Below are 24,214 nucleotides of genomic sequence, written 5' to 3'. Positions count from 1 at the left end.
GCGAGTGAAGGACCCCGCTCCAGGGGCCCTGAAAAACTCTCATGGGGGTCCCTGCAGGGTCCAGGCCTGGGGCAAATTGCCCCACTTGCCCCCCCACACACACGGCCCTGTTGCACAGCAGGTAAAATTCATATTGGATAGCCTGGTGAAATATCTAAAGGAAGTATTAAGGGAACGATAGCTTGCTGCACAGGCAATGGGAGGCAGGCTACTCCATCCTGCCTTCTCTCTCACTCATAGGGAGAAGGGTTGCAGGTACATTGGCCACCTATGCCTTGTCTTTGCTGTGGTCTCAGTGTAGCTGCATTAGTGAAAACTTTTAACATAGACATGTTTTCACTAGTTCCGCTTGTTCTAGCTGGAAACTGGGATAAACAATACCTGTGCAAATGTCACTAAATTGGTGTAAACAGTTTCTACACTAGGGGTTGTGTCTGGTTCAGCCACACCAAGGGCTGAGATCATGTGTACAGATAAGGCCTAAAGCAATACAAATTAAGAAGAAAGTAATGGAGCTAATGATATGTTAAATCCTCCTCTTAGACTAAGAGTTCTTTCCTTTTCCACTCATGCTCTTCCACTCAGCCTGAAATATGTGCTGCTTCTAGTTTCCATTTCTTCTCATGCTACATTTGGAAAAGTGTGGACCTAGAATCCATGCACAAAGCATAACTTGGGAGTGCAGCTGATTGAAATTTTCAAACACTTGGTTTTCAATTTTACAAAATTAATTGAATTGGTGGAGGGTTTTTTTGGGAGGGGTGCTTTTGGTTTTGGTTTGTCAATATATTGATATTTTTCTACAATTTGAAAAACCAGTACAAATTTTCAAAATTCCCTTCCATTTCTTTTGACTCTCTTTTTTTTGAGCGGCTCTGCTGAAGAGGAGATAATTCCTCTAGACGGACAATAAGTCTACAAAGAAAGTGAGATGTTCAAGTTAGCCTCTGAAATTAGGAAAGGACAAACAAAGTCCTTTGCCTGCTTCTTGCAGTAGGTTTTTAGAAACCTTAACTTCAATAGGATGATGATTGCGTCAAGGTGGATTAGCCCTCAACACCCCAAATTTGCTGATGACTTTTGCAACAATTCTTTGAGCTGGTGAAATGCTCAGAGACCTTCATCTGGAGAATAAGGAAAATAAACTCAGAATGAATATGCAAAAGAGCAAAACTATGTTTCAAGCAGGTATGCAGGAAAACACACAATCCACTGGAAATAATGTAGATAAACTATGTTGTCTGGGTTGTCTCACACACGTGCAGACTTGGCCCTCATAACAGGTTTTTTTCCCCTCTCAAGAGTGTTGTTACGATGATTAATGCCATCATTGCTCTTTTTGGTTTGTACCTGTTCAGAGCCGAGTAGAGAACCCTGCTTCGTGTATTGTATATGATTTTTTTTTTTAAGATGCAATTCAAGGACAATCTGATGAAGGCAGATTAGGAAATATTCTACTAGGGGAGCATAAAACAAATTAAAATATTGTCATGTATATACATTCATTTCTATATAATTAGGAATAATGTGAAAACCCCGAAAACATCATGTACTCTAAACAGGAACTATATATTTACAGGAAACATCAAAGTACTATTAGACATTTAAACGGTTACTTGTCCCTGCACTACTTACACAATGACAGAAGAGAAGAAGATCCCTTTATAGTTGATTCTATGCTGACCAGATTTATGTGGGCCTCAAAAACCTTCCTGTTAGTGGATGTCACTTCTCTGTAACTTTACAAATTTTTTGGACTTTTAAGTCTGCACCCTTTACATAGAACATTTCAACTATGCAGAAATTCCCAGGCACATTTGCATGAGTCGTGTTCTACCTTCTAGTGAAACTGTTGGCAGAACAGCCTGCCCCCCTTGTGTCCTGCTTTCATCTGCTTTATAATTTGTACTCAGACTACATTCTCAACTCTAACCCCAAAGACACCAATGCTGCATCCTTGTGAGTTACCATGGTAACGCCTCTGTGTCCTCATTTAGCATATACTAGAGCTACTGTTCTTATTACTGTCACTTACATTATATGTGCCTATTGTATAGATTAAAATCAACTGCATTTTACCTTTGTCCCCCTAATAGCTAGAAAACGAAATACTTTTTCCCAAGAAATACATAAAATTCAACATTTTACTGTGTCAAGGAAACAAGTAACCAGAGGGTAGAATGTTGGAGTCAGCGTTTCCTTCCATGAGAGTGCATAACATCAGTTCTCCAGAGAATTCTGATCTGACCTCCCAAAACACAAAGCCTAGCTTTCAGCTAACTTCAAGTAAACATATTACTGTAGAGATTAGGATCAAAACACCATAAAAATATTCCATTTCAACTACATGATGCTCATAACATTATTTATTTATTGGGCTGAGGCAAGCGATGGTTCAGGGAGATAGGATTTTGTTATTTTTTTGTTGTTGTCTTATGGTAAAAATACTTCACAAGGATCATCCACATCTTTGTCATGAGGTATGCAAAGACTGTCATTCTTTGTCATATCATTCCTGCTTTGTATGCAAACATAGTATAAGTTTATCAAGGGCCATAACCTGAAGTTCTTACTCCGGCAAACTCTTATTGACATCAATGGGAGTTTTGTTTGAGGAAAAGCTGTAAGATGTGGCCCCTGCTGTTTAATGATTGTGGTGTGTAGGGGATATGTTGCCTTCAGCATTTTCCAAAGCAGATATAGGTTCACCTATAAAGTCTCTCTTATTGCTTATTGAGGAAGGATGATCCAGTGGTTAGGACACTGGCATCATACTTAAAAACACTTGGGTTCAAGTCCCCCCCTTGTCCATGGCCTTTGTGTGTGATCAGAAGCAGATTACAGCTTCTCCGTGCCTCAGTTTCCTATCTGTAAAATGGAGATAAGAATAATTGACTACCAGACAGGCATAATGTGATAAATATATTAAAATACTCTGGTGATGGGTGCCATATAAGTACCTTGGAGAGAGAGAAATGTACAGCATAGATTAACCCTAAAAATCTAGTGAACCACTCCTTGAAGAAAACTGAAGGGGGGGTTACTTTTTTACAGTAACATAATAGCTGAATACCATTGATTTGAACAGATGTGCATTCCTAGCATTTTGAGCAAGACTGACATTATTTGTCTGTGCACGTTGTGCTTCACAAAGCACTGCAAGTGTGCATTAATAGCTCATCAGTGCATGCCCTGTTGTTTCTTTGTAAGCTGATGGACTTACTTAGCAGAAACAAATCAGAAAGATAAGTAAGGGTTTACTTCAGAGGACACATATAGCTGTGACTCAAACAAAAACAAGTAACAAAATACCTGTCTGACTGAGGTTGAACTCAGTCCCATGTCCTTGGGTGTAGAGTCCTGCCATTCCACAGGCATGTCCCCTCCCAAGTAGGTGTGCAAAAGGTGAGGGAAGATCACCTAAATTTATCTAACCTTTGCTTTAATGAGGACTATGTAGTGGCCCTGCACCCAGTTACCCATGGTGTGCATGTTTCTGTGCATCAGTCTCTAGTGGTATGAGTACATAAGACGATCATTTTTATATACTCTTGTACTTAGGTTGATTTTTTGTAAATTATAACAATATCCTATGTAATGCCTATTAATATTAATGGGAGTCATGCATGTAAACCAACAGAATAGGCATAAAAGTTCAGAATTTCATAAAGAAGGGTCAAAATTACCTTTCCATGTCTACATTTGCACCAATACATCCAATAAAGGTACGTGCAAAGGGAGCCTTTGTGCATAAGATGGCCATTTAGATCCATTTGTTTGTGCTAATATCCAATACCCCTATTGTTTGTGCAAATGCCCATTACAGTTTCAGTAATTGTTAGTGCAAAAAGAACAGCACAAGTGAATGCAGGACTAGGGCGATACTTTATGAAAACTACACAAAATATTTAACCTGTTGTTAAGTTTAGTTACCCAGGCAAGTTTTCTTCCTTTTCTTACATGTTACAAAGTTTTAGCTTTGAGAGTTAGGTTTTCCTCAACTAGTAAACCCTTCTGATGAGGAAGCTATGGTTTTTCTTGAGACAGTATTTATTACCTTCTGACCTAAATTAGCTGTAAGTCCACTAATTGTCACACTAAATACCTAAATAAAAATTCAATTGCACTTTATGAGCCAGATCCACAAGACTTATGTTGATTTATAGCAGCTGAGGGTCTGGTAAATGAAATTAATAACAATAATGTCTCTGCTGTGAGTAGTGTCTATATTTCATATGTTTGGATCACATTCATGGCAAAGAGCTCAACATATTTCATGTTTGGTTGGAGGGGAATGTAAGTTGAGATCAGTTTTGAGTGAATCTGTATTGATGCATTCTTTGACCCATGTCCAGAGGTGGTAATAAATAAACTCCCTCCATTATCTACAGAATCGTTCCCACTTCCCCAAACTTATGTTTGCTATAGTAGTGTTAGGATAACAGGCTGCACTACATGCAAAAGCAGATGATACACCTTAAAAAATTGCCACATGGCAGTCTTTACAGTTGAGCTATTGCTTGCTGTGCTCAAAGAGGATGTTGACGAGACCCAAGTATGTGGAAGTCCAGCTTCAGACTCCTGTTATATTATAATCCAAGAACAGGACATAAAATCAATCTGTAATATTATTAAGGGAGCACTTGATTCCCACTGATTTGAGTTATAGACTATTTGACTTTTTTACTGCACACTGTCCTGGCTAGTGCAATGATTTAGTGCATTTAGAAAAATAGTACATCAATTCAGCTAAAAATGTCTTCAGTTTGCAGGGACAACAAGTTTTCCACAGCTTGTGCCAAATGAAGGAGCCATTATTTTTGGTCTAAGATAAGCATTCCATCCCTGCCCCTTCTTCACAATTATGACACAACCCCTGGGGAACAGAATAAAAACAGAGTCCTTGACTTTGAGTTTACTAGTGGGGATAGACGTTAGTTATGCTTTCTTGAAGTTTAAAATATTGCTTTGGATTATGTCTATCAGTCCTCAAGAAAGGAGAAAAAAAAGCAATAGCACTTCTTTAAAGCTGTAGTGCATATCGGAGCTGCACTGTGGTTGCATGAGAAAGTATAGGAGTGAGCACCACAGAATAGAATAGATCTAGTTCTAATGTTAACTGCTTCCTCAAATGTTATATCTTTTTATTCTTTTCTTTGTTACTTTCACCTTTTGCATTTTGTTCATCTGAGCTGTAACTTATTCCTCACTTCACTGGTGCAAGAGCTCAGTTTTGGCTGCCTGAAGTCAATGAGATGTAAATACTTTGAGACCTAGTTTTCTTAAATCTGCTGTAACTCTTTATGATTGTTGACATTAACAGCAAAATGGTCCTTACTCATGAGCTAATCAAATTGCAATTCAATGAGTCCAGCAGATGTCTGAGTTTTGCTTCACTGTGAACTTTTTGGAGTCTCTTTCCCTCATTCCCAGGAACCATGACCCAATATTAGCAAAGTATTGCTGATCCAACTAGCAATAACAAGACTGAAATAAGACTCCTTCCCCACAATCCTCCAAAGGTTCAAAGTTTCAGACACCAAAGCTTCTATGCTTATTCAAACCCTCTTTGGCTTGTAAAACTGAGGGAAGAAAAGTGCATGAGATTGGGCTCTCAGAAGATTTATGGTATTTCCTGCAACTGGTTGACATGGAAATATGAGTTTTCTCACAGTATTCGGGCACGTCCAAGTCATGTTCTGGGTGGAACTTGGCAATACAGATGCATGTAAGAAAAACAGAAGACTATTCTCTTCCCACAACAACAGAAAGAAACTTGGTTTGATTCAGGGTTTATGTTGGTTATATCTGGTTTATCCCCCTCTCTCTTTTCTCTTAGGATATCCAAGGGATGAAGGCTGCTCAAATCTCCCTGCGCAGTAACTGATTTTAGTATTACAGAGATAATCTTCACAGTGCAGGCCAGCTAACCTGGAGTTCCTTGTCCATCTTCTATCTGTTCAAGGTGGACACTGGGTTTTCCAAAAGGAAGACACATTGCAGAAAGAAAGGAACTGCCAAGGAAATTGGGGACATGCTGATGTTGGGCAGTGGATGTCTGAAAACTTGTGGCACAAACCTACTTTCTCTTTGCTCTATTATCTACACAGTCAGTTTGATTTCAGAGAATAGCTTTTGTCCACATTGTGTGAACTTTCTGGATAATCTACTCCTCATAATGCACTATATAAAAACATTTTCTCCAATATGGTTTGGTGGTTGGGGGGGACCTCACAAACCTAGTTACTTTCTGTATGAGGCTTTGTGTCTTTATGTTCCACTTGTTTTCTTCTTAATTAAATCCTCTGAATATGGCTAGTGTGGGGATAAACTCACTTTCAAATTTATGATTGATTTTCCAATGTAATGTTGACATCCCAAATTACATTCAATATGCAGGAGTGTGTTCCACCTTTTTGTGTCTGCTCAATTTTCTTTTATGACTGTAATACCACTGATGCAAATGGTAAGGTTTATTCATTTACTGCAAAAATAGTTCTCTTTTAGGAGTAAAGAGAGGAGTAGGGTAAGAAATTTAAATTGATTTATTTCCACTCATCTTGCCTGATCTGTTTTGACACTAATGACAGAGGGAACAGATTTCAGGCACCAGGATTATCAGTATAAATACTAAACAACTAAACTTAGGCAATCTTCTTGTTTCGGGGTATGAAGACAACCACTTCCTGAATATTATGCATTGCTAAAGACTGCCATTTTGTTGCCAGATGCTTCCAACGTTAGGAATCCCAACTATTGCAAGTAACTGGGGCAATCGCTGCTCTACACTGCACCACTAATGCATTATTATTTCACAGAATGAGATTGTTTGGTCCTGAACTGTTTCATTCATGTTATTTATTATTTTTCCTTTCTCTCAGAACAGCTGAAGAACCAAAATATGGCCAGTAATCACTGCCATTACTGCATGGAATCCCTTCTTGGCAGGAGGTATGCATTCAGAGAAGAGAATTCTTACTGTGTTACATGTTATGATGGCCTATTTGCTAACTCCTGTGAAGAATGCAAGAAGCCCATTGAATGTGATGCCAAGGTAAGCATTTAGTTCATTTTTCTGTATTTATTGAGATTGTTAAATCACAGAGCATGAAATCTGCCTCTCTGGGGGTGGGTTCCGCCCAAGGCTCTCTGTGCCACAGAAGCCTTCAGAATCCTTGCACAGGTGTGGGAGACCTGGACTTAGTGGTTGTACAAAAGGGAGATGGAGCCTCGGCATCCCTGCACACCAGGGAGGGGGGTTCTACGCTGACTCGACATATGCCACTTCAGAAGGAAGCGTTGGGGGCAGGGACCAGAGGACCTACACTTATGTGGATGCAGTGGTGGAGAAGCCTTGAATAAACTCTGTAGTGTAATAATGATCTATGGTCTACCTCCATATTAATAAGTGGATTCCATCCCTCACTGCCACTTAGTTTCCTGCATAAAGACTGCACCGTTTGGTGGATGGGACTGGGGAGGGGAGAGGGTCCACCCAGTAAGCTGTAGAACTACTTAATTCACTTCCACAATATTTTGTAGTATCATCAACTTCTGATGAAGTATTACCTTACTTAACAATTTTAGGGTTTTATACCTCTGTCCTTTATTGTAGGACCTGAGTGCCTTCCATATAAAATCAATTAGCAATACTAAAGTCCCTAGTGGACCTCCTAGAGTCTCTGGCTCTTCTCCCTTTTGAGGGGGTATAAAAACTTTGGGGTTGTGTGTTTGCTTGTTGTGAGTGTTGTTCCTGTTGTGGCAGAAAGGCTTGGTAATTGTAGAGAGATATCTTGGCTTGTTTAAATTTACTTTTCACTCTAGCGCTCTCAGTAGTTGCAATCTCTCACTCTCTCCCCACCCTACCCTCTCTTGCTGTCCCTGTAATTCAATAGATAAGATTGCAGGAAACTTTAAAATAAATACTTCCGAGAGATGTCAAGTGAAAAACAACTTCACTTTGTCTATAAATCATTTCTGTTGCAAATGTTTAGTCAACACACAGGAGTTTGGCTGGAAGGCACCAATAATTATCATTTTTATGTAATGCTGTCTGTTTTTGTAAACAAGATGCCTTTAGAGGGCATATTTTGATTAAAATATCTTATTTGAAGTATGACAGCTTAATTTCTTATTTATCTCACAATGCCTGGCTTGTCTCATAAAGGAAATCTCCATGATAGACGCAATCAGACAGAACAAACTTTAGCTTTCTGGACTTTGCTTTCCTTGAATCTAGGCCCCTTCTAGAACTTTAATTAGAACTGTGAGATCCCAAGTAGATGCAGTTAGCTGGCATCTGTCAGCTTTTTTCTTTGGCTCCGTCTCACACCCCTGCACTTCACTTTGAATTTCATATTCAAATGAACCCAAAAACTTAAAGATGATCAAAAGCTACATAGTTACGTTGGCCTAAGTTTTAGGCATAGAGCAGGCCCGAGAGACAGGAAAAGCCAAGATGAAAATATAATAGGAGTGAAATGAAGAAGGTACAACAATCAACTAAAAAAATTGCCCCCTTAGGCTGACAATTGGTTGTTCCTCACAGAATTAAGGGGCCAGCTCTCTGCCTTTTTCTTCTCTCCTTTTTTTTCTTTTTTTTTCCCCCCCTCAGGCTACTCTTTGACAACAGTTTTTGTTTTATAGGCACTTGGAGAGAGCGGTAGGTGTTCAGCACCTCTTAAAATCAAGTCTTATGTATTTTAATTCCCTTTTTATTACTTTAAGGGGGACTGACAAGGGCAATAAAAGGGATAGAATTTGTGTCCTTTTGTGCTTCTTTCATTGGAAAGAAGACCTGGAAGGATATGGCTTATTTCTTATAGGATTTGTTGCTGTTTAGCTGTTCGTTTTTTCTGCTTGTTTTTTTTTAACCTTAGAAATGTCAAGAGTGTTAAGCCATATCTTCCTTGATTTTAAAGAAACAAAGGGAAACCCTTGTATGTATCTTCTTAGCTTTCTCAGTGCTTAAGCATGTTGAATTATTAAAAGAAAATCTTTCCTTCCAGCTTTTTAGAGGGTGATTGAGTTAAATGGGTGTTAACAAAAAACAAACAAATGCAAAGGGTTTAATAGTCTGAGTAAAAATCACTCCCTCCTCCCACAGTTAAACAGGTTTCACTTGCTTGCCATCTGTGAGGCCATAACCCTTTCAGTTCTTCAGTTGTCCATAGACTCTTCCAAGAAGAAAAACAAAAGTAGTAGTAGTAGTAATGAGTTTTTCATGTGGAGACCATTCAAGAAAAAAAAAAGTCTGGTGGTGTTTATTAAAGGGATGAAACCCATTTGTTTCCCGGGAAGGTTGCCTTTAAAATACAAAGTCATCCTTTACATTAAACAAAAAATACTTCTCAACTGTGGGGGTATGGAGTATCAACTATAGCCTGAACAAAACAGCTCTTTGTGGCCAATAAAAGGGAGCTACAGAATATCCTGAGAGTCTTTCCACTCTGGATAGATTTTTTCATCTTTGACAATTACCCTCCAGGCAGTGGCACAAGCCACTGGTCCAGTCACTCTCCAACTGGTTTTTGTTTAGCTTTAAAAAAAAAAAAAAAAGTGGGGCTGTGGGGGTAAACAAATGTTTTCCATTAACATGTATTTTCTCTCTCAAAGGATCTCGCCTATAAAGGCCGTCACTGGCATGAAGCGTGCTTCAAGTGTGCCAAATGCAATCGCTCTTTGGTGGAAAAGCCTTTTGCTGCCAAGGATGAGCTCTTGCTGTGTACTCAGTGTTATTCTAATGAGTATTCATCAAAGTGCTTCCACTGTCAGAAGGTCATTATGCCTGGTAAGATAACAAGGACTCTTCGCTATCTCTATGAAATGGTTATATTGCACTTTTGATTAAATGCAAGCACTTGGATAGTTAAGCTGCAAAGTATAATTTCTTGGCTTTCAGTACAGCATGCAGGGGACTATCTCCCCTCATTTAATCCTTCTGTCAGTCAGTGGGGTGAAGGAAGGCGGATACATGCTCATCTTCTGTGATCTAACATTGCATGTGTAATTATATTACACCCCACAAGAAATAATATTACAGTCTTGAAACAGAATCAGATTTGCCCACATAGACTCATTGACTTTGCCTACACTGGCAATTTTCAGGAAAATTACAATTAGACTTGCTACAGTGGGAGTGCTAGTATGAGCGTAGGGAACGCTACTATCTGTGTTTTTCCACAGTGTCATCTAGACCTTCAGGGATCAGACCTGGTTACAGGGTTATTTTGCATGGAAATTTTTGTTGTTGAAAAATGGCTTCTTCAAAGATGAAAAAAAAATTAAAGAAAAGTTTCAAGATGTTTTCTATGATTAGTTTTAACTTGAATTTATATCAGATTAAATGTCTTAAAATTATCAACATTTTTAATCTACCAAACACTGGGTTTAGTTTAGTTTAGTTTTTTTTTACTGAAAACCAGTTTCAAAAATGATTTCAGCTTTAGAGAGGGGAAAAAATCATAAAAAACCACACAGGAAATTAGTCTTACTTTGAACCCTGCAAAACTTAAACCATTTTGGAATTTCTAAAATTTGTCACTAAACCACTTTGTTTTTTTCAACCAGCTCTGTTCAGGATTTACCATGGTGGTGTTTCTGCATCATCTGGGCAGATTCACTGCTAACTCAATAGTGGGAGATTCCCTGAAAATACCATGCAACTGAAGAGACAATGGCAGCCCATATGTGGCAAGATGAACTGGTTTGTCTAAGGCAGTGTGTCTCAACCTTTTTGATATCAGACACAGCTCACTCCCTTCCAAAACTATGTCAGGGAAATCTCAGGGACTGGTACTTGAGAAACACTGGTCTAGGGCATTAACAAATAGGATCTGGCAAACATTAAGAGAACCCAATGGGAAAGGAGGGTTGGCTAATTTTTCAGGAGACCTTCTTTCCAAAATACTTAGACCTGGTCTACACACAGTTTTTGTATTGGTATAGCTCTTTTGGTTAGGGATTTGATTTTTGGTTTGTTTTTTACTGGTTAAACCCATAGTGTGGATGAAGTTATACTACTTTAAAGGTGCTATAGTTTCCCTTCCCTTACAGACATAAACAAGGCCCGGTCTACACTAAAAAGTTAATTTGGAATATCTACATCGGTCAGAGGTGAATAAAATCCACACCCATGACCAACATACTAGGCAAAGCTAAGCCCCAGTGTAGACTGGTTGACCGAACGCTTCTGTTAACCAAGCTACTATCATTCGAGAAGGTGATGTTCTTAGGCTATGTCTACACTGTCACTTATGTTGGTGAAAAAGCACCTCTCTCCCCCACAAGCGACATAAGTTTCACTGGCATAAGTGCTCGTGTGCACAGTTATATGTTGGCAGGAGAGATTCTCCCGCCAACATATTTACCAACAATCCTTTAGGTGGATTTATTATGTCTATGGGAGAGCTCTCTCCTATCAGCATACAGCAGCTACATGAGCGATCTTACAGTTGCACAGCTGCATCGGTACAGCTGTACTGCTATAAGCTCACTAGTGTAGACATGGCCTTACAGTGACAGAAAAAACCCAGCCATTAGCATAGGCTACATCTACACTTCAGAGTTGTATTGACATCGTTACAGTGATGTAGCTACCAGTATAGTCTCCCTAGTGTAGGCATACTCAAATATAATCACATTTTATGCCAGCATAATCTCATCTGTACAGGGGTGTTATACTACTTTAACTACACCAGTATAAATAAATGATTAGGGTGATGTCTAAAGACTTGTCTGTACTATAATGTAGTTACAGTGCTGTGGTGCTATGACCCTGTAGTGTAGGCACACATTACAGAGACAGGAGGAATTTTTTCTGTTGATTCTGTTCTCAATCCTTTCATGGATTGAGAACTGGTTAAAAGACAGGGAACAAAGGGTAGGAATAAATGGTAAATTCTCAGAATGGAGAGGGGTAACTAGTGATGTTCCCCAAGGGTCAGTCCTAGGACCAATCCTATTCAACTGATTTATAAATGATCTGGAGAAAAGGGTAAACAGTGAGGTGGCAAGGTCTGCAGATGATACTAAACTGCTCAAGATAGTTAAGACCAAAGCAGACTGTGAAGAACTTCAAAAAGATCTCACAAAACTAAGTGATTGGGCAACAAAATGGCAAATGAAATTTAATGTGGATAAATGTAAAGTAATGCACATTGGAAAAAATAACCCCAACTATACATACAATATGATGGGGGCTAATTTAGCTACAACTAATCAGGAAAGAGATCTTAGAGTCACTGTGGATATTTCTATGAAGACGTCCACGCAGTATGCAGCAGCAGTCAAAAAAGCAAATAGGATGTTAGGAATCATTCAAAAAGGGATAGAGAATAAGACGGAGAATATCTTATTGCCCTTATATAAATCCATCTTGAATACTGCATACAGATGTGGTCTGCTCATCTCAAAAAAGATATACTGGCATTAGAAAAGGTTCAGAGGAGGGCAACTAAAATGATTAGGGGTTTGGAACAGGTCCCATATGAGGAAGGGTTAAAGAGGCTAGGACTTTTCAGCTTGGAAAAGAGGAGACTAAGGGGAGATATGATAGAGGTCTATAAAATGTGGTGTGGAGAAAGTGAGTAAGGAAAAGTTATTTACTTGTTCCCATAATATAAGAACTAGGGGCCACCAAATGAAATTAATGGGCAGCAAGTTTAAAACAAATACAAGGAAATTCTTCACACAGCGCACAGTCAACCCATGGAACTCCTTACCTGAGGAGTTGTGAAGGCTACGACTGTAACAGGGTTTAAAAGAGAACTGGATAAATTCATGGAGGTTAAGTCCATTAATGGCTATTAGCCAGGATGGGTAAGGAATGGTGTCCCTAGCCTCTGTTTGTCAGAGGGTGGAGATGGATGGTGAGAAAGATCACTTGATCATTACGTGTTAGGTTCATTCGCTCTGGAGCACCTGGCATTGGCTACTGTTGGCAGACAGGATACTGGGCTGGATGGACCTTTGGTCTGACTCAGTGTGGCCATTCTTATGTACTAACTCCACCTCTTTGAGCAGCAGTAGCCCCACTGACAGATGCAGTCTTCCATCAACCTAGTCATGTGTACACCAGTGGGTAGGTTGGCATAGCTACATCTCTCAGGGATATGTAATTTTTACACCTCCTAAGTGCTGTAGCTATGTTAAGTTACATTTTAGGTGTAGACCAGGGCTGACTTTAGTGGTCTTATCACAATTGTCCTTTATTATTGCTTATTTCTCTACACTACAAACTGCCCTATAGTTTGTCATAAAAAATGGCATGAGTGTTATCAGTCTCTGCTCCATTTGGGAATAGTAGAGAAAAGTTAAATTACACTGGCAGGGTGACAAGCTTTCCTGTTTCTCCCTTGTGTACCATTAACATCTCTTATTTTTCTGATTACTAACTTCAGGATGATAAGCCCCAATAGACAGGGTCAGCAAGACCTGTTCTCTTACCCACTCTGGTGAGTGCTAAGTGCTCAGGGGAAACTCCAATCCAATGATGTTAAAGCAAAACTGACTCAGCAGCTTCTCCCCCATCCAAAATGTGGGCACTCTCCTCCCTGCAGCATCACCTGCTGTTGGAGCATGTCTATTCCTCCCCTACAGTGGGGGACAATTAGAGGTCCCTGATCTCTGAGCACTGAGGCACTGCCAGAGGAGAAGGGGAAAATTGCAATGTGGAGTCACTGAAAGAATCACTATAGTACATGGGTGTGTATGGGTTATGACTTTGTAGATGAATTGGGCATGGGGGACAATGGTAATCAAGGGCTCAAAAGCAAGGGTTTTGGCAGATCTGACTCAACAAACAAAGTGCAAAACTCTGAGCTTTCAAATCTCCTTTGATAGATATTTATATAGGCAGCTTCCTTTGGGGATTGCCTCAGCACCTGAGATGTACCAGACCATCATGTCCTGAACCTTTGACAATCTGTATAGGGTGGAAACATTATTAGTGATCTGTGGTGAAAATGATCAGCAACACTAAGAGACTGTCATTTTCTGCATCATGCCAAAGAAGTTAAAATGAATTTGAAGAGAAACGAATGCCAGCCTGGATTGAATGAGATTACTTATGCAGGACTTGTATTCATTAGCAAAGGAGTTTGACCTGACATAAGAAAATTGGAGGAAATTTGTGTAAGTGAAAAGACCTCAAAAGTAGGAGAAATTCATGGGCGTGCGAAAATATCTAAGCAAAATAATCCCCAGTTTGTGAAAGTGAAGTGCTCAATCAAGTGTGCTGCTTGAGCACAGGATAGAAGGGCACTGGGATGACTGACAAGAGAAAACCTTTTGGGAATTAATACAGTGTGTCACAGAAGAACCTATCCTAAAATATTTTGAAACTAGAAAAAAATCTAAAATCTCAGTTTATGCAAGTTCAGCTGGATGGGGCTGGGTGGGAAGAGCTATCCTTCTGCAAGATGATCACTTCAGCGGGACTCACATGTGTGTTTTGTTTTTCAGGGTCTCGTAAAATGGAATTTAAAGGAAGTTGCTGGCATGAAACCTGTTTTGTTTGTCAGTACTGCCGGCAACCATTAGGAACAAACCCTTTGATTACCAAAGACAATGAGAATTATTGTGTGCCATGTTTTGAGAAGCAGTTTGCTCACCACTGCTACTCCTGCAAGAAGGTAATTAACCAAACATAACCAAAGGGAAGAGCTAGAACACTATAAGGTGCCACTATACTCTTTTTAATGCAGTTCTGGACAAGGTAGACCAATTTTAAAACATATGCACAGTAGGACACTATAGGCAGAGTTTGATTACAAAAACTATAAGGTTAAAATAACCTCTGTAAATGACATACATTATACATACCTAGAGGTTTCCAGTCTGAACCTACATGAAACAGCAGGAAATGCAGAGCACAGCCACATGGCATACAAGTGATCTTTTCACAGGATGGCACCAGGAAGTTAATCTTAATAGTTGATAAAGTTGATAGTTTCACATTAGAGATAGGAGGATAACTGGTGTAGCAGAATGGAAGTTCACACTGTGTGCTTTGCTCTGCTAAAGAGTATAAGAACATTTTACTATAAGGTTTACTTATTCTGCCTATTTCTTACTTAGTCAAGATAAAATATTTTGGAAAATGTTTTAAGAAGTCGCTTAAGAGCTGCTGAGGGGTTGAAAATGAGCCTGTAATGAACAGAATTCTCATACCATCCAAACCTAGGGTCTTCATTGCTTCTGCTGCGGTTAATTATTGGTCTTACAGTAGCACCTAGAGCTCCCAATCAAGAAGTAGCCCCATTGTTTAAGTACCATACTAACCCAAGTCAAGGTGTGTCTGCACTGCATCTAGGAGGTTTGATTCCCAGCCAATGTAGATAGACTTGCACTGGCTCCGCTTGAGCTTGTGTGCTACAAATAGTAGTGAGGACTTCGGAGCACAGGTAGTGGTTCAGTCTACCCATGGGAGCTTAGACAGGCTTGGATCTGGGCGACTAGCACAAGCTGCTGCACCCATGCCACAGTTTCCACATTGCTATCTTTAGCAACCTAGCTTGAGCAGAGCTCATGCAAGTCTGTCTACCTGTGCTGGGCATCACCCTTCCCAGCTGCAGTGTAGACATACTCCTAGAGACGTGGGAGGTCCATGAACCCCCCCGCCCCTTCGGGGAGGCTACCCCCAGCCCCATCTCTTACTCCCCTCCTCCCCTGCTGGATACCCAAGCCCCCCACCATGGCTGGAGGAGCCCTGCCTCAGCCGCCCTGAGTCTCAGCCTACTGCCCACTCCAGGCCACCGGCCAACCCACCTTGGTCCACCGGCTGGCCCAAGCTCTGGCCTGCCTGCCCTCCCAGGGCCACTGGGTGGCCCGCCCCAGCACTGGCCCACCAGCCAGCTGGCCCCAGCTATCCTGAGCCCACCCAGCTGCCCCAGGCTGCCAACCGGTCCACCCCACGGCCTCGCCCCAAGCACTAGCCCACCTGCCAACGCACCCACCCTAGCTCTCACTGGCTTCAGGGGGGAGGCTGACCAAGGCCAGGAAGAGGAGCAGCATGGACGGGGCCACAGGGGAAGAGTGGAATATGGGAGCAGGGCCTCGGGGCGGAGCGTAGGCAAGGCCGCAGCCTGGCTGTTTGGGCAGGCTCAGCCTCCCCTGGCCTACTATATCCACCACCTCCATCTTTGGAGATATCACCTGCCCCGAAGGGGATATCTAAATATTCTAAATAGAAAAGGGATGGTCCAGCGGTCATGGTACTAACCTGGGAGTTGGAGAACCTGGATTCTGTTGCCGCTGTTTCACAGATTTCTTGTGTGGCCTTGGACAAGTCACTTAGTGTCTGTGTAAAATGGGGATAACAGCTCTCTCCTACGTCATATGGTGTTGTGATAATAAATGCACTAGAAATGGGGAAGTGCACAGATACTACTGCAATTGGGGCCCATATAAGTACCTGCTATGGAACCAACATGAATGACTTATGCAGCTGCATGTTCATATCAGTCAGGCCCAGTGAAGATTAAAAACCAAACTGAAAACAATTGAGACTCTCTCTCTCTCTCTCTCTCTCTCTCTCTCTCTCTCTCTCTCTCTCTATATATATATATGGCAGAGAGAAAAGAAATAAGAGGATTTATTTTAAATAATACCACACACCTTGGGAATTCCTAGTTTAGACTAGAGCTCAAATGTTATCTGAATTGTGGAAATAATGAAGCATTTTGGTGTTTTAGCTGATTGCTATAGATTGTTGTCCATGCTTTCATTTCTTTGTTTATTTGCTTTTTGTTGCTGCATGAGATGATAACTACTGGTGGAGTGACATACCACGACCAGTCATGGCACAAAGAATGCTTTCTGTGTGCTGGATGTAAGAAGCAGCTGTCAGGGCAAAAGTTCATTTCCAAAGATGATCATCCATACTGCCTAGACTGCTTCAGAAAGCTTTATGCAAAGAAGTGTGCAGCCTGTAACAAACCCATTACTGGTGAGTCTAACCATTTAAAGTAGACCAGCCACTGAAATGTTATCAGTGCTGTCTCAGGTCAGATGTCTATTAATAAACACAAAAAATTCCACTTGTAATTAAATAATTTCACTTATTGTGAATTTTAATGATCAGTTTGCTTAAAAAACACTTCCTTGGTATGATTACACTGTTAGCAGAACTTGTGTTATAAGCCCCTGGGTTTGTTAACCTAGAGTTTGAGTTTAACCTAGATTAGGAATTGTTGAACCCTGAGTCCCAATCTGGGGCTCCAGTTTCTACATGGAATCATATAGGCCCGACTTCAACCACCCATATCCCAGACTTCCTAGCGCTTTTCAAAAATATGGCCAATCTAGTCCTTCATTCGTGGTGCAGCGTATGAAAACTTGTCTGAGCACCAAAATTTACTGCTTAGAGGACAAAGAAATTCGGCCTGTGGGATTGTGGAATACTTTTGGTGGACTCACAGAACACAAGTCCAGCAGGGCTCCCCTGCAAAGCAGTAGGGTGTGAACCCTGGGTCCCAGATTGACTCAGGCTCAGACTCTCTGCCCCCATGAGGTCCTGGGTCTAGGTCCTGGGATCCTGGGTCTAAACCCTGATTTAGTGTGATTTGTGTGTGGACAGAAGGGGGGTTAGGCTTGAGCCTGAGTTCAAACCTTGGGCTTGCATTGCAGAGTAGAGATACCCACTGATAACTGATTTTTGAGACAAAAGACATGCAGTAGATTTATTCTACAAGGATTTCAGTAAGGCACTCGATACAGTTCCACATGGGAAATTATTAGTTAAATTGGACAAGATGGGGATTAATCCAACTGAAAATTGGATAAGGAACAGGTTAAAGAGGAGACTATAGTGAGTCATACTGAAAGCTGAACTGTCAGGCTGGAGGGAGGAAACTAGTGGAGTTCCTCAGGGATCCATCTAAGGACCAATCTTATTTAACATTTTTATTAATTACCTCTGCAAAAAAAGTGGGAGTGTGCTAATAAAATTAGTGGATGATGCAAAGTTGGGAGATATTGGCAATATGGAGGAGGTCTGGAATATCATACAAGAAGATTTAGATGACCTTGAAAACTGGAGTAATAGAAATGGGATGATATTTAATAGTGCAAACTTCAAGGTCATGCACTTAAGGACTAACAGCAAGAATTTTTGCTAAAAGCTGGGGACTTATCAGTTGGAAGCAACAGAGGAGGAGAAAGACCTTGGTGTACTGGTTGATCACGGGATGACTGAGCCATCAGTGTGATGCGGCCATGAAAAAAGCTAATATGATCCTGGGATGCATCAGGCGAGGTATTTCCAGTAGAGACAGGGAAGCGTTAGTACCATTAGACAAGGCATCGGTGAGATCTCATTTAGAATACTGTGTACAATTCTGATCTTCCATGTTGAAGAATGATAAATTCAAACTGATGCCGGAGCAGAAAAGGGCTACTAGGATAATCAGAGAAATGGAAAACTCACCTAATGAGAGGAGACACAAGGAGCTTGTCTTGTTTAGCCTAACCAAAAGAAGGCTGACTGGAGATATGATTGCTCTCTATACATGTATCAGAGGGATAAATAACAGGGCGGGAGAGGATTTATTTAAGTTAAGCACCAATGTTGACACAAGAACACCTGGACATAAACTGATCATCAGCAAGTTTAGGCTTGAAATTAGATGAAGGTTTCTAACCACCAGAGGAGTGAAGTTTGGAACAGCCTTCCAAGGGGAGCAGTGGGGGAAAAAAAATGAACCGGCCTCAAGACTGAGCTTGTTAAGCTTATGGAGGGGATGGTATGAGGAGACTGCCTACAAAGATACATAGCTGATCTGAAACTGCTAGTAATAAATATCCCCAATGGTCAGTGATGGGTCACTACATTGAGAAGGCTTTGAGTTACTACAGAGAGTTGTTTCCTAGGTGCCTGGCTGGTGGGTCTTGCCGAAATGCTCAGGCAAGACCATGAGAGCTTTTTGCCTTCCTCTGTAGCATGGGCTACTGGTCACTTGCACATTTCAACTAGAGTAAATGGTGGATTTACACAGACCATCCTTTCCTCTCTATCTACTGTAGGAGTAAGAAAACTGATAATCTCTAAGGGTATATCTACACCGCTATTTTTAATCCTCCAGCTTGAGACCCAGAAGCCCAAGTCAATTGACCTGGGCTCTGAGACTCAGTGCCACAAGTTCTTTGCAGTGTAGACAAACTGGTGGAGATTATCATTTTTCTTACTCCTCTTCTAAATAGGGAGGAAAGGATGGTCTTGTGGTTAAAGCACTGGACTGAGACATGGGAGATTTTGATTCTGTTCCTGGTTCTGACGGGCTTCCTGTGTGATACTGGGTAAGCCACTTATTCTCTCTAGGCCTCAACTGCCCATATACAAAATTAGAATAGTAATAACCTGTACCTCACAAGGGTGGATAAATTCATTCATTTTTGTAAGGTACTAAAGCAGCCATATAAGTACCTACATATATATACACACATGCTAGGGCATATCGTCAGCTGGTGTAAATTGTCATAGCTCCAGTGATGGGAAGACGATTTCAGTGAAGCCAGGGCAATATACATCAGCAGAAGATCTGTCCCCTGGTGTCTTGTGACACAAAAGAGGCTCTCCTGTATTCATCCTCTAATGCACTCAAATGAAAGAAACAAAATCTATTTGATTCTCTCTATAAAGCTCTTTGTTATAAAACTTACCCCATTCAAGGGACAGTCTGTAGGCTCACAGCCATATGAAAATGAGCTCCATGAACCAAATTCTGTTCTTAGCTAAGTAAATGCAACCCCATCCATTTAAACCTCATTACTACTAAATGGCGTGCCACAGATGTAAATGAAGACAGAATCTAGCTCTCCTCTATGTTACATGCAAGATACCTTGTTGGAACATGTAAATCATGTATCATTCGGTACATGCTAAGCATTACATTATTTGTATGTACTAAAAGAGCTTCTCTTGTGGTTTATATAAATGTCTTGTACATTGTTGGAGTGGAAAAAGCTGCAAAATGAAGTTGAGTGACTCAGGTCCCTAAGGATACATGAGGAGACACTTAGTAGTATCCTCGAGTGGGCACACAAACATATCATACATTATTGCAGTAATCAGGTTTTTTAAAAATAAAACTAGTACAATTGTAGGTTAATTAGAATTAACTGTTCTGTGCAGCTAAGGCACATTTATCAAAGTAAGAGATCTTGCCACTCATGGAAAAGTTGTATCATGATTTTGCCCAGTGTGCTTAAATCTTTTATAATTCAATGTCAGGTTAACACTCTGACTATTCTGAGACCATTAGTTGAGACTATTAGTAGTGAATCTATTACTCCTCTAGCCCAATGATGAAGTGTAATGGAGCCAGCTAATTACAGATGTCTGATCCTCATATAAATAACTCAAGGAAAGTGAGGGGAAATTCAGTCTGCTGTGATAAGATTACAGGGTGGGGGGCAGGAACAGATTCAGGAATATCTGAGACAGAAAAAATCTTAATTAATATGTTAACCTATAGAGTTCCACAATTCCCCAGTATACCCAAGGGTACGCTTTTTCTGGGAGCTTGTGTTTCACATAGCTCAAATCTAGTGACTTTCAGTTTAAGTCCTGGACTATGAAAAGCCCTAAATCTCAGGCACTAAATTGAAATGTCTGAATTAAACTTGGTTTTGCACTGGAGCCACACAACTCACACATTACCCATGATTTCTATCATAGATGACTCATGCCTCCTCATACTGGGGGGCACAATCTAAAGAGGAGGACATGTGAACACCTCACATGTCTCCTCCCTTGACCTGCACGCAGCCTAGGACCACTGCACTCTCCCTGCAAATGTTACCTGAGAGGGTGGGAGGCTTTGTCCTTCTCCCACTGCACCTCCCCGTGGCATGTTTGGCCACTGTCCCTGGCAGCTGGGCCCAGGCACTAGACCCTGCATGCCTCCTGTACATGTTGCCTCTGATTTCTATGGCAGTTTGCTGGAAACTGGGTGCACGGTAGTTGGAAATATCTGTAAACCTTAGTGGATGTTTTGATGAGCCAGGTCCATGTTTAGAGGCCGTAATGGGATATGAAAACAGGTGTTTCACACTTTGGGGCTTTGTTGTAAACGGTTTTCCCATCTCTAATTTTTAGCTCCTACTGTGCATATATATGTTGGGCATATCTATTTCTACAGGCTATTTCAAACTGTAGGATGCTTGTAGATATCAGTGTGAACGAAGACAACATGCTCTATTAAAAAACAATCTATTTCTGATCTCTTCTAAAATATATTGAATTCCCTTTTTTCTAATTTCTTTTTCAGCTCTTGGAGGTGCCAAATTTATCTCATTTGAAGAGCGCCAGTGGCACAGTGACTGCTTTAATTGTGTGAAATGTTCCATTTCGCTGGTGGGACATGGATTTCTCACCCAGCAAGATGACATCCTCTGTCGTGAATGTGGTTCGGCTGCATAGTTAGCGAGAGACGCATTATTCTCGCATGCTGTAACCAAGTACTTCCTTACCCTGCAGTCAGAAATTCATTTAAAGTCCATAAGAGTTATTTAATCATTCAAGTTGCTTTCCAACAGCAGTTCAGTTCTGTCACAGTGCTCAGCTGCTACATGCATGCCTTATATCTTGTAAAAAGATTTTTACACAGTTCTGGTTAAGAAAACATTTCCAAAGAAATTTCTATATATATATATATTTTAATGGAGATACAGTATGTGTGTCCTTGTAAAACAGTGCACTCTGCTATTGGGAGCTTTAGCATTTTATATTATATAATCTAAGAATGACTATGAAAAATCTGTATTTGGAAGACATAATAGATGATCTCATTGAAGAAAACTTATACCAGTACTCTACTGATGCAGACACTCAGGTGGAAAGTGGTGGTGGTGCATTCCCCACTGGGCCACAATATTTAATCTGAACAATGTCCCCCTTCTCTCTGTGCCTCAAGGCTGCTGGGCAGACAAAGGAGGCTGCTGCCAAAGCAGTCATTTCGCTACGTGCAGACGGTAGGGGGTTGTTGTACAGAAAGGAGACTCCAGAGGGGGTGCTACTTCTCCACCTTGAAAGACAGAAAGGAGTAGGAGAAATGGCTGCCCACCAGCAGAGAGAGTCAAGAGTCCACTCCATGGCCAAGAGGGTGAGGTGAGGGGACAGAAGGCCGTTTCCTCCATAATTTACACCGCTGGATACACTATAGGGCAATTAAAAAGCTGTATAATCTTTGCTCCAAGTTGCAAGTCAGAATTCCTTCGCACCACACTATGCTTAATCAACGACCTACTCACTTTTTCCAGTTCTCTGATTCTCAGTATACTGAATGTTAACTAAGCAGTTTGCAAAAATGTGGGGCTTAGCCAAGCAATTAATTATGTCCATATTGCATATTTCCACTACATGCATCCAACGAAGTGGGTATTTACCCACAAAAGCTCATGCTCCAATACGACTGTTAGTCTATAAGGTGCCACAGGACTGTCTGCTGCTTTTACAGATCCAGACTAACATGGCTACCCCTCTGATACTATTCATAGATTGTTTTTGGAAAAAGTGTCTGTAAGTGACATTTTCATTACTTCCACTTCATGATTGCTCGTAGTAACAAATTTCTGTTTATCTATTAGGACACATTACTAAGAACTACATATAAATTGAATAACATGGGGGAGAAAGATTTCTTTACATTTTTTCATGCATTATGATTAAGGAAAGGAGGAATTGCCAGACTGTATCAGATCAATGGGCCCATCTAATTCAATATCTCAACTCCAGCAGTAGCCAGCACCAACTGCTCCAGATGAAGATGCAAGAAAATCCAGGGTGCACAATTATAGTGTATGTTGCCCATCCTGGTAATTTCTTACTAATAAACTACCACCAGGGCACGCCCTGGACTAAATGGCACCCCAGGCAAAGTGCCCCCCTCTCCCTTGATTTTTTAAATTTTTAATACCTTATTTTTTTATTGCATATGTAGCCCATTTCACAACTTTGATGCACAATTTCCATGTATGATTTATCCCTGTCATATAAGACAATAAATTTGCATGCTAGGATCTCTAAATCTATATTTATTCCTGCCATGTATAAGCAAATAAAAATCATTTCCTCTAATCTTATAGAATCTTTTTAATTTTAAGAATAATTGAAATGTACTAACTTCAAGAAATTGAATTGTGCACCAACACTGGGTGGACCAGTATTAAATAATGTTACAGTAGGTGACAGCCTTAGAATGTTAACTCTAGTCCTTTAGTACAAAAGGTTGCTTCTCTTACCTTTGCCTTCCCAAACTGAAGCACCGTGCCAGAGAGCTCCAAAGACTGGCCAATGGCATTTTTAAGCAATAGAATAGCAAGCGATGTGTCTGTCGTCAGCCATCATTGATCAAAGATATGTTTTAATAAGATTGAGCTTCAAAAAGCTTCACTTACCACTAACAACTAATATCACAGCTAGGCCCTCACTTCACTTCACTTTGTTCTTATACCTCACTGACTGACTGGCAATACCCCACCCCTTATATACCCCCTCAAGGACATGGCTGACAACATTCTAGAAAGTTCAAGGAAAATGTAGTTATCAGAAAGTCTGTAAGGTTCCATGAGATTGTATAAAGGTCCAGAAGAGTCTAGAACAGGGGTCGGCAACCTCTGGCATGTGGCTCGCCAGGGTAAGCACCCTAGAGGGCCGGGCCAGTTTGTTTACCTGCCTTGTCTGCAGGTTTGGCCAATCGTGGCTCCCACTGGCCGCGGTTCACCGCTCCAGGACAATGGGGGCAGCGGGAAGCCGTGGCCAGCACATCCCTCAGCCCGTGCCACTTCCTGCAGCCCCCATTGGCCTGGAGCCAGGGGTGGCTCTAGGCCTTTTGCCGCCCCAAGTACAGCAGGCAAGCTGCCAAAGGCAGCTTGCCTGCGGAGGGTCCACTGGTCTCGCGGCTTTGGCGGACCTCCATGCCTGCATGAGGTCCTCCAAAGCCGCGGGACCAGCGGACCCTCTGCAATCAAGCTGCCGAAGGCAGCCTGCCTGCTGCCCTCGCGGTGACCAGCAGAGTGCCCCCCGCGGCTTGCCGCCCCAAGCACGCGCTTGGCGTGCTGGGGCCTGGAGCCACCCCTGCCTGGAGCGGTGAACATCAGCCAAACCTGTGGACGAGGCAGGTAAACAAACCTTACCATGCAGGAGGTTGCCGACCCTGGTCTAGAAAGTTAGTGAATCCAAATACGAAATACTTGAAACATTTTACTTCAAACA

At 41.2% G+C, this 24,214-nt stretch overlaps 1 protein-coding gene across 2 annotated transcripts in view; it reads left to right on the top strand.

The window, feature by feature from the left end:
- The window catches only part of FHL5 (four and a half LIM domains 5), a 38,870-nt gene extending 15,024 nt beyond the window's left edge, over window positions 1-23,846 (top strand). The window contains exons 2-6 of one of the 2 annotated variants that reach the window (XM_050949340.1): window positions 6,887-7,054; window positions 9,616-9,790; window positions 14,464-14,633; window positions 16,762-16,948; window positions 21,270-23,846. In XM_050949340.1, coding sequence (XP_050805297.1) covers window positions 6,887-7,054; window positions 9,616-9,790; window positions 14,464-14,633; window positions 16,762-16,948; window positions 21,270-21,421 — 852 coding nt within the window. In that variant the 3' untranslated portion in view covers window positions 21,422-23,846. Of the gene's footprint in view, window positions 1-6,881; window positions 7,055-9,615; window positions 9,791-14,463; window positions 14,634-16,761; window positions 16,949-21,269 lie in introns of both variants that reach the window. The other variant, XM_050949339.1, reaches the window with a different exon arrangement.
- The last annotated feature ends 368 nt before the right edge of the window (window positions 23,847-24,214 follow it).

This window comes from Gopherus flavomarginatus, chromosome 4 (genome assembly GCF_025201925.1).
Source record: "Gopherus flavomarginatus isolate rGopFla2 chromosome 4, rGopFla2.mat.asm, whole genome shotgun sequence".
Taxonomy (NCBI): domain Eukaryota; kingdom Metazoa; phylum Chordata; order Testudines; family Testudinidae; genus Gopherus; species Gopherus flavomarginatus.
The sequence above is the reverse complement of the archived record's forward strand: the minus strand, read 5'-3'. Positions and strand labels throughout refer to the sequence as shown.